This window comes from Anser brachyrhynchus (genome assembly GCF_964034855.1).
Source record: "Anser brachyrhynchus genome assembly, chromosome: 6".
In the NCBI taxonomy this organism is placed as follows: domain Eukaryota; kingdom Metazoa; phylum Chordata; class Aves; order Anseriformes; family Anatidae; genus Anser; species Anser brachyrhynchus.
In genome coordinates this window covers 24,510,434-24,521,554 of record NC_137700.1, presented here as the reverse complement: position 1 = coordinate 24,521,554, position 11,121 = coordinate 24,510,434, and the positions used below count along the sequence as shown (strand labels likewise).

Sequence of the window (11,121 nt, the reverse complement as noted above, 5' to 3'; positions counted from 1 at the left end):
AGGTCAGGCTGTCGGTGACTGCTGAAGGGGGAGCACGAAGGGACAGAGCCTGTCCGTACCTTGCTGTGGCCAAACCAGCAGGATGCAGACGGGGAAAGCAATGCTTCTCCCACAGCCCAGAACAAGGGTTAGGCACAAAAAAGGTATCAAATAATAAACCCATACGCAACAGCATTTATTAGTCATTTTTACATATTACAGCAACAGTTCTTGATGCACCCTGAGAGGAGTTTTTGGACCTTTCTGCCTCCCAGCCCCGGGGCTGTCCCTCAGTGGGACCACGGGCAGTGCCTCACTCCGCAGGCCAGCCAGGGCTGGCTCTGCTCAGCTCCCAGGCAGCAGCCAGCCAGGTCGCACCGCTTGGTGCTGTGCAAGGGCAACCCTTGGGGTGACAGCCGCTAACATTTGTGTGCTTTTGGGTGCAGCCATACAGGAGGTGGTGTTTCAACCTGTGTCGGTGCATTTAGCATTTACAGCTGATCACATATGGCATTAACTCAGGCATTACCAGGGCTCAGCTCAGAGGTTGGTGTTGCTTTTCAGTGACAAATTCTGTACTCTGTGAGCAGCTGGGGTGAAGAGTAGCCACTCAGGCTCTGCTGCCTGCCCAGGGCACGGTGAGCCATGGGCAAAGGGGTCTCCAGCCCCTGAGTGCATCCCTCTCCTGGCACTGCCAGCCTGCGACAACCCAAGCCCCCCTCTGGGGAGTCACTGCTGCAAGAAGGACAGGCCAGAGGCCACTGCTCAAGTTAATCTGAAGGCTCTCATCCGCAGTGACCCTCATCACCCCAGCCCCGTCAGGTTCTTGAGCTCCAGCCAGGAATTAAAAGTTCCTCCTTCCCTCTCCCTCCCTCCCCCCCAGCCAATTCCTCCCTCCCCAGTTTTATTCCCCCTTTGATTTCTGGGTGCTCGTCAGGTAAGCCTTGAAGAAGAAGTTGCAGAAGAGCACCAAGTAACTGAGGTACATTAGGGATGAAAAAGAAACGTTTGACCAGGTGACAGGGCAGACCTTATCCTCCATCCAAAAGATCAGCAAGACGTTCACTATTATGGCTATCAGCATCTGCAGGATCTGTGAAAAGGTGATGGCCATGGCGATGTAGCGGGGCACCCGAAAGCCCGCAGCTCGCACGGAGTAGTAGGAGTACATGAACGTGTGGACACTGAAGTTCATGACGGCGAACCAGCCGCCACCAGGCACCATCTCCTTGTAGGCGTACCAGGCGTAGATGAGAGTGGCGATGTGGTGGTACCAGTGGAGGAAGATGAGCTTCTGCTTCCGGAGAACGATGAACACAGTGTCACCTTGGGACGGGGGAGAGGTGCATCGTTAGTCAGGCAAATTGCAGCAGTCGTGCACATTTTCAGGCGAGGCAGAATGACTGAGCTGCAATGCTAAAGCCATCACCTGGCTTGAGCCCACCAAAACCTAGCTTCACGTTGGATTTGTCTGTACCAATAAAGCCCACATAGGCACCTGTGGTTTGTAGGGAAGAAACTTCCCACTGACACATTCAACCCTCTGTGCATTGCTGCAAGCGCTTTTCCGTCTAACAGACTTGGCACCTGCCAACCAAAACATTGCCACAGACTTTCCAGCAATTCCTGCTCCAGCAAAGCCAGCTCTTGCAGGGTCGATGTGAGAAATCCCTAGGGGCTGCCCCTGGCCTCAGGCTTCCCACTTCAGAATTGCCTGTTGGCCTGTGGGGATGAAACCAGAGCAATAACCTCAGGCTGCATCCCTGCAGAGAGAGGACATGAAGATGTATAGGGTTGAGCAATGGGAAGCAAGGAAACGAGCAACGCGTGCAAGGTCAGACAGCCCCGTTCTCTGAGTAACATTTGGACAGACACCTGTGAAAAAAAAAAAAAACTACTTATAAAAGCAAAGGAGTTCTGAACACATTGCACAGGGAGAGGTTTCAGACTCACCTAGTTCCAGGACTTTGCTCAGGGCAAATAAGTAGGCCCAAAGCTTGGAAATGTGGTGGACGTAGAAGGACTGATCACACACCGACTGCTTGAATCCCATGGAAGACGTGATGGAGGCCATGTACTTCCAGGACCGATGGGTCCCTATGGCACTGCAAGAAAACCAGAGATCTGAAGGCTGTGCCCAACCCACCACAGGACCCTCGGGCAGCACTGCACCCAGGAACATTTGGCTAACTCCATCCTGAAGCTCAGGGCAGCCTCAGGGATGTCTAAACAAACTGTTGCATCCCACAACAGCAGCCGGAGGGCCGAGCAGCAAAGAACACTCCCTCTCGTACACCCTCTGCTACAACTGCTTGAGAAGGCATGCAAGGGTAACAACTGCTGCGTTTGATCTAAGAGGGGGGCAGCTGTTCTGGTACTCCATCTCCTAACAGAGGCCAACGGTGCATGCCCAGGGAGAACACAAACGGGGCAAACACGTCCTTTGTGTCCCCATTTCCTCTCACAGTTTCCACCAATCTGTGGTTCGTGGTCCCCAGACCTCAGATGGGGCTTTCATGTTTCACAAGAAAAAAAAAATCTATCAAGAGGTACTTATTTACTTCTCTTTTGAATCCAAGTATGCTTGTACCATTTACAACCTCCTGTGGTGGGGAGTTCCTACAATTTAGCAGATTACAAGGGAAAAAATTATAATAAAAAAAGAAACACCTTTTCTTTGCTATCAGCAAACATTTCATTTGCGTAAGATCATCTCGAAACAGGCCACGAGTGGTCGGTCATTCCCTGACCCCTCTCTCCACACAAGTTGTGATTTTACAGACCACTGCCATGAGGGCAACCAGTGACCTTTAGACTTGACCACAGCCAACTTGTGCACGTGGGCAGAGAGCCTGCTCCGGAGTTAGCGTGCAGCAAGGTACTCGTCTTGTTTTGTTCTCTCCCCCCAGCCTGAAGAGGTGTGGAGACGTGGAGTCCGCCTGCTTAATTACACAGTATGGGCTGCAGCGTTCTCACCGTCACTGCAGGGAGGGAGGCAGCACCAAAAGACTATTTTAGACCGGTGTTCCTCTCTTGCATGGGGGATTTTTTAAATTATTTTTACTTTTTTAAAGAAATGAGAGCTAGAACTTGGCAGGTAGTGCCAGGCTCTTACCTGAACAAGGCCAGCCCGAGGGACCACAGGGTCAGCGGTGCGCGCAGCTTGTAGCCCCTCCGCTCCTTCATGAAGTGCCGGGTTCCGAAGATCAGCATCACATAAGCCGCAGCGAAGAAGAAGGACTTCTGCCTGCAAGGAAAGCAGAGGGAGCAGTCAGGGAAAGCGCCTGTTTGCAGCAGGACTTCGACAGCCCCGGCAGAGCTCTCCCCAAGAAATGAAACATGTCCTGCCAGCGAGCGAGGAAATCCCTGGGGATGGCAGAGGAGAAAGGGAGCTGTCGCACCCGGGAGGCCCCCGCAGGACCCGGCAGAACGAGGATATGGCAAACTGTGGGCAGGACCCCGAGCAGACGCGTGGGTGCGTTTTGTCCCTTTACACACCTTGGGTGGTGCCAAGGGCCCGTTGCGGGGCACGGGCTGAGCTGCAGGCTGTCCCCCCCAGCTGCGGCATTGCTGCATTGTGCGGTGGGGGGAAACGAGTGGGAAGAGAAGGAAGCAGAGACGTGGACCCAGAGCTGCAGCCTGGCCCTGACAGCCCGACTATTGTACACGGGGCAAGCAGCAGAGTCCCAGAGGAGCAGGTACACAGATGAGACCTTGGCTGCACAGGTTTGGCAGCCCGGAGCCCAGTGACAAGAGTTGATCGCAGTGTGTCTGACAGAGCGGCACAGGTTCAACGAGCGGGTGACCCCGAGCACTGCAGCAAGCTCTGCCCCCCCCCAGCCACTGCCACTGGGAAAAGCAAAAGGGCAAGGAAGTTTCCACGTACTCCAGGAAAGTGGTCGAGCCTCCTACAAAACTTGCCCAAAGAAGCGAGGCATGGCTGCAGGAGCTAATCTTCCTGTTGGTACATTAGGGAAAGGAGGAAAGCACCAGCTGGTTTAGGCTCAGACATTCCTGGAGCATGAGCCACAGCTTGAGTAAGCTACAGAGCAACCTCAAGTCAGCACTGGCAACCACAGTTCACTACTGTGGGGTTCTGGTAAAGGGTCTCCAGAGACCTGCCCTGCACTTCCAGTCCTTTCCTCCTTGGAGGAAGGCACCCGCTCTGATGGATATTTATCCTAAGAAACCCCACCCCATGGACTCAGGAGCCCAGCTCCAACCAGCAAACCCCTCAGTGTGCCATCCTCCACACGACAGTGTGGGAAATCAGGCCAGCAATCTGCTGTGAGATCCCCAGCCCTCCTCACAACAGCTCGTGGCTGGTAAGTGCCTGGGTTTGGCCCCTTACAGCCTGTGTTCACTACGCACCAGCCTATCTTCTCCAGCACTCTGTGTGGCTTTCCCCAGGGACACGTGCCATCGTAACAGGTTGCAAGGAGGGAGGGACGGGGTTCCCAGCACCATCCGGGTCTCCTGCCCAACCCACAGCTGCACCAGGTACCCCACGTTCAAGAGCCACAGGAGCGCTGTGCAAACATCCAAGCGGGCTCTTGAAGCGCTCCAGCTGCCCTCATCCCATGACATATGCTGGCCGTAAGGGGCACTCAGGGCAGTGACATGAAGGACACTCTAGGTCAGGTGAGAGATGTTTTTTTAACCCTGCTCTCCAGCAGTTAGGCAGCTCCAAAATAAGCAGCTAGTGGCAGACTGGGCACTGCACTCCCACCTTTGTACCTTGCCCCTTCCCCTCCCCTGCTCGTGGGCTGCACACCAGCGGGGTGAAGCTGCACAGGGAGCGGGGCTGCTGCCCTCTGGAAGCCCAGGCTGGCCACCAGCGAGATCCCTTCGGGGAGAGCCTGCCCTCCTCCAGGCCTCTCTGCTGCGCCAGCAGCTGTGAGCCCCGCGCAGAGGCACAAAGCTCTGCCTGAGCAGCCCTCTGACCCGGCCTCCATCCTCCACCCCACAGGCTGTTAAAGCTGCAGATCCCAGACTCTTCCACTGCAGCCCCACCTCTGAGCCACCATGTCCCTCTGTCCCGTTACGATCGCCACTCCTGCACCCAAATTTTGCTTCTCGCCCCTGAAGCCCAGGGTATAACGATGTTTCAGCCGGGGCTGGGCTCTATTCCTTTCAGATTTCGTTCACCGAGTTTTTCTGCCTAACACAATCATAAATATCACATGTAAAAGGGAAAAAATGCAGACAGACAGGCTTCCTCCAGCTGAAGGGAAGGCCAAGAAAGGGAAAACTGCCCTTTCTCCTGGTGCTCAAGCACCAAACAGGCTGTGCACCCCAAAATACAGAACTGCGCAGGTACCAAACACTGCTGGAAGCAGGACAGCGATCAATATAGCTGTGAGTAAATGCAAGTGCTGAGAACGTCTTGCCTAAACGGAAAGCCCTCTTCTCCCCCCAGATAAATTTACTTAGGGTAAGAGAATTAACCCTGAGCTCTAGGAACAGAAAAACAGCAGCAAGTCAAGAGCGTCACGTGGACGGGCTATGAAGCAAGCCCAGAAAACAAGCAAGGCATTGTGAGAAGCGAGGTGGCTTGCTGCGGGTTCCCCTGCAAGGAAAGGGACAGGCTGCGGAGGTGTGTTTGTTAAAGGTGTTACGAGGGAAAGAAAACTTACGGTGAGCAACAAGAAAAGCAAATGAGAGGTGTCCCTGGCACTTCGAAAGGCGGAGAAAGCTTAAGGAGGAGACATAGCTAAACCTGGTGCATTTCTTTCATCCTCAGCTCGCTTCCGTACGGCCGCGCACGAAGGGGTAAAGCAAGAAATCTCCAAAGAAACCAGCGAAGAAATAGCTCAAACGAGAGCCCAGCGGTGACGGCGAGGAGGCCGCTCTCCGCCGTCTCCTTTGAGGCGGAGGGAACAATCGCACATTGAGGGCAGGCGGGGAGCCGAGCGGCTGTCCCGCAGGACAAGCCGCGCCGTTGCGGCCGCCGAGCAGCCCCGGTGCGGGCGCTCACCCACCAGTTGTCCCGCATCCAGCCCAGCGCCTCCCGCTCGTCGAAGCTCCGCTCCAGCTCGTACTCCCGCAGCGGCGGCAGCGCCGACAGGTTGAAGCCCAGCGCCATGCCGCCTGTCCCCAGCCGTGCCGAGCCGTGCCGAGCCGCGCCGAGCCCCGCGTCCCCCCGGGCACCGGCACCGCCCCGGGGCGGCCCCGGCTCCGCCCGGCCGGGTGCCCTCGGGGACCGAGGCGGAGCTGCAGCCGGCCCCCTCGGGCACCCGGCGGTCCCGCAGCTCCCAGCATTTCACACGTGCCCCCCAGGAAATCCCTACACGGCCCCCAGAGCTGGGGAGGTTTGGCCGCCCCGCAAATGTCACCGCAACCAAAACCAAGGCACCGGTGCAGCCACCGGGTACGTAACCCCCTGCCGTGGTGCGGGCTCCTCTGGTGGCATTGGCACCCAAATCACACACGGACACGCAGCCTGCGGGCAACCCAAGCCCAGTTATCTCTGTGCTGGGCGCTTGAAACCCTAGTGGTTTCCTAGTCCATAGCCTGAAAACTGAAACATCTTTTGAAACCTTGCCAAGACTGCTCCTTTGCTCAGTACGTATAAAATTGGGCTGCATCCATGTGATGAGAGGGCTTGCTGAACTCAGCCAGTTGTACCTGAACTTGCAATTGGAGCATCATCTTTCCAGGAACATAGCCCTTATACTTATTTATCTCCCTCTTTACAAGAATTATGTAATAATACTCTGCTGAGTTTTCCTGCACTCCACTCTTCAGCTGCCATGTCCAAATGCCACTAATTTTTGTTTGTTTGTTGAAGAGGACGATGCTACACTTTCCATAGGAAAAGCTTTTGCTTGCATGTGGCATGGAAGGACGTGGAGAAAATGCTGCCTATGTCCGAGCCACTCCTCCTGTTAGACTCCTTCACTCCACGTCAGCCACTCCAAGAAGGTGCCCGTGGGCAGGTACTGCCGTCCTTTCCCTCGGGCAGCAGTGACCTGAGTTGTCCCTAATGGGTGTGTGGGTGACACAGTGGCACGTTTCTATAGCAGCTCACCTCTGAGCCAAAGAGGGAACACCCCCAGATCCAGTCCTGTTGAATATTTTCTATAACGGTCTGGATGTGAAGTCTTGGGGTGTTTATTAACTTACTACAGAGTAGCACTATTTCAGTTAAGAAATACAGATCTCCAGACAATCATCTCACCTGCTTTCTGCCAGGGACTTCTATTATTATTAAAATCACAGATAAAATTACTTGCATAAGAGTGGCAAGGTATTATTGATCATTAGCTGGACACAGTCTTGACTGAAGTGAGCTAACTGCCTTGTACCACTGAGCCATCCCAGGGCAGCTTCTCCACCACACGATGAAAGCAAAGAACAACCTTCATGATCAAAAATGGTCAAAATGCCTTTTTACCCCAAGAGAGAGAGCATGGCAGGCAAACCATGACTTTGTTACACCTATACAGTTTAATTAGATTTAAGGGGTGGAATGGTGAGGATAAGGAAACAAATGGCTACTCCTGGCGGACTCCCTAACTTTGAAAAGGAACCTTTTTAAAAAATGCATTTAAAACACGTTGCAGCAAAGAGCTTGACAGAAGATGCTAGAGGAATTACCCTGAGTATTATGCTAGCATTCAGCTAATGCAAAGCTTATGCCCACATAATCCTTAGATGCTGATGTAAAATGAGATATTACTTACATTTTCAGCACTTCAAAATGATATTCAAAACAGAATGTAGGCAGCAATGAACAGCTTTTTTTTTTAATACAAAAAAGGCAACAGCAGATCATACAACACAATAAACAGAGGAGCTCTCTTAACACCAAAGCTCTGAGCATACAAACACACATTATCAGGTACATGGAGGCCTCGTAAGCACCAGTCTGCAGGAGACTTCTTACAGCTGTTTGGTTGAAATGCAGGCGCTGGACATCACTTGTTCCAACCCGAGGGAAGAGCTACCCAGTAAATATCAGAGTCAGAGGGCTTCATCCACTGGTGTACGCAGGAGGAATCGCTGACTCGGAGGATTCAGAGATGCCCAGCAGAGCTGGGTGACACATGGGCACCCTCTGGCACCAGAGCCCTGAGAGCACGGTCTCCAGCAAGGGCCTCTCGCCTCCTTGGCCATTAGAGGGGAGCAGAAGCCCGTGGATGTGCAGGGAGGCATCGCCCAGTGCGCGGAGCTCTTCACTCCTCGGAAACAAAGGCAGGCAGGAGACCGACTGCGCTCCTCCCTGAGCCCTTTTCCTCTGGGAGAAACAGGGGGTTCAGGCCCAAGGAGGAGAGAGGATCCCCTGCTCCTTGCAAGCAGGCCATCCCTCTCTCCTTTCTGCTTCTCCCTAGTCTCAGGCTGATGCATTTTAAAGTTTATACAACTTTTGCCCAGTACTAAATAGTCCTGCCTTGCAGCTCCCCGGATGGTGTTGGCTGGCAGTCAGTAAAAGACGCAGCTCAGCCACAAGGTCTCTTTGCCCTGGCAAGACACAGCCACAACAAGAAGCCCCCATATCTGTATCAGAGCCTCCCTGCACAGCGTTTTGTACAGACGTTCTGAAGGTTGTGTATGATAATCAAGAAAGTTGGAGATCTGAGAAGAGTTTTACAGAAAGCCAGCCAAAGTATTTCCTCTTTGATGCATATGTACTCCAAAAGACTGCTTCTGGTGAACACACTGCCATTCAGGACTGTTTCCCAAACAGGACAAAACCAAAGCAGATCGACTGAATGGAAGGAGGAGGCTTCTCAGAAGGCACAGTCTGGAGTCCTTACTAGTGCTCCAGTTTAATTTTGACCTACTTGCTCTTACCACTGCAAAACGCTCCAAAGAGATAATAATATAAGGGATAGCAAATGTCCTAGGGGTTACACAAAAGTGATGATGACATCAGGAGCTATTAACCTAAAGATGTCACAATCAGTGATTGCTCTTGGGATGAATACTATCACAGCAGCTTCTTTACTCTAAATCAAGAGTTGCAAATCCCATGTGAAACACTGATGACAAAAATCACCTCTAAGGAGCTCTCAGTGGCGGTGTAGTAGTGTGCCATTTACACAGCCTCCTGTTCTTTGAAGCCTGTTTGTAAGCTCAGTGGTATTTGTAAACAGTGATTAAGGTGAGTGAATAGAGCGAGTGGCTGAGGTTTTGCATAGAGTTGCTATGTTTTCAAACTCCGGTCTAAAACAGCAGTTGAATGCATTTTCAGAGTCTGGTGAACCCGACCAGTTTGTCAGTTTAATTTGCCACTGTTTTCAGAGCTGGAAATTAACAGAGGCTGAAGGAGACCAGGCACATCTGACTACCTAACAAATGGGCCAGCTTCTTAAACCAAAAATCCTATTGAAGGACTTCTGATCAAGATTGAAGGTGTCCTTTAAACAACCTGATCATCTACATCTTCATCAGAGAAATCTCAAAACCCAGGATGAGTTAAGAACATCTACAGGGATTCATATATGCACCTATTTGTATTTTCTGAACTACTCATTAGAGAGAGACTTTGTACACGACATTCAGATTTTTTCAGCCAGAACACACTCAGTGCTTTGAAAGAGAGTAAAACAAACCACAGCACAGTAACAAGAGGCTCATTAACCAAATTGCCATCATGAGCGGTCATCTACATTGGTTATCGTACATAAAAGCTTTTCACCTTGCATTCTCGGACCCTAAATACAAAACCTCCTGTTTTGCAGAGCCAGAGTATCCCCTGGTATTCACACAGCCAGACCTTGCTGATGGCTCTGTCAGCCTTTCTTCACTTCACTGTTCTTCTGCTCATGTAAGGGGTCTGGGCTCACAGTTAGCAGAAGTTACACTGACACCAGACACAGACAAAATAACTTCTTTTCTCCAACTGAAGTCCATCAAGACTATAGAGTCCCAGGCAGAGCAAAGAGCACAAAATGAAGGTTCAGCAAGTTCTAGAAAGCAAAGTGCTGGCAACAGAAATGGGACTAAAATGCTACCAATTTAAATCAGAGGAATTAAGGCTGAATGAGAAAAAAGTGTTACCCTAGCCCTGATCCTGACTCTGCTAATTGTTTTACTATCTGTTGTTACTCAGCTTTGTTAATGCATCTCCTGCCAACACACACATCTTCAGTACCACCCCTCACTCTGCCAATCCAGGGGGCAAAAGCAAGAAAGAAAAAAGCAAAGCAATTTATTTTTAGCAATAACTTTGGCTGGCCCATCTTCTATTTTCACTGAGACACTCAGCTTCTTGCCACTTTGTTTTTAATGAAAATTGACTACTCAACATTTCTTTGCTATTAGTTTAGATTTTATAAAGACTGGCCTTAAAAGAAAACCCCACATGTGATTGGTGGGTTCAGTGCATAGTCATTAAGAAGTTTCCCTGTCTAGAGTCCCAAATCCAGCATTACTGAGAGACCACCTCACCCAAGGCTTAGCACAAAGGGCACTGAAGCTTAACTCCAGCTGAAGCCTCTGTTGAACTCATGTCATTTGAATTATAATAATATATATTTTTTTCAAGATATGCAGGTTAACCTATGGTGCTTCCAAGAACAGCTTAGCTATTGTTTTTCAATTCTTGATTCACTTTTCTAACAACAGACATTAGATATACAGGGCTGCCCGTACCCATTAACATTCTGGTTCCTCTATGTCCTCCAAGCTTCTTCATTCTCTCAGATTTGATATATACAAAAAATCATTGTTTCCTTTAAACTGTTGTTAACTGGTTCTATGTATCACTTTGAACATGCTTACCTCTTTACAATAAAGCAGGCTCATTCTAGTCTTCCAGAATTACCAATAAGAGATGAAATCTCTTTGCTGCAAAGCTTCATACTGAAATCAACAAGTTTTACATGAGAACCCATTTCAGAAGACCTTGCCTTACAGGAGCACCTATCAATTAAGACAGGGATTAGGTTAGCCAATGGCAGCACTATCATAACACTGATACAAAGCCCTCCTGTTAAATAATAATTCAAAAGTTCTCCTTAGGAGGATCACCATACAGGCCTAACTGCTAGTGTTAGCACCAAGGCTACCTGCAAGAAGCCCAGAAGGAATCAGCCCCAGATGCATCCCACATGGTCTTTAGTAACAGCAGGTAGAGGGGCCTTGCTGGGGGTAAGCAGGCTCAGCTGGAAGGTGGGGAGCATGAGAACAAGTTTT

At 50.9% G+C, this 11,121-nt stretch overlaps 1 protein-coding gene across 2 annotated transcripts; it reads right to left on the bottom strand.

The window, feature by feature from the left end:
* Positions 1 to 154: 154 nt before the first annotated feature.
* Positions 155 to 10,849, bottom strand: ELOVL3 (ELOVL fatty acid elongase 3). Of its 2 annotated transcripts, none has more exons than XM_080596792.1 (4): positions 10,708 to 10,849; positions 3,095 to 3,226; positions 1,933 to 2,084; positions 155 to 1,305 (listed from the first exon to the last, which is right to left on the bottom strand). In XM_080596792.1, the coding sequence occupies exons 2-4, from the start codon at positions 3,190 to 3,192 to the stop codon at positions 884 to 886; spliced, it is 672 nt and encodes a 223-aa protein (XP_080452918.1). In that variant the 5' UTR covers positions 3,193 to 3,226; positions 10,708 to 10,849; the 3' UTR covers positions 155 to 883. The 2 variants fall into 2 exon arrangements, with proteins under 2 accessions (XP_080452918.1, XP_080452917.1); XM_080596791.1 differs by lacking the exon at positions 10,708 to 10,849 and adding an exon at positions 5,961 to 6,157.
* Between the last annotated feature and the right edge of the window lie 272 nt (positions 10,850 to 11,121).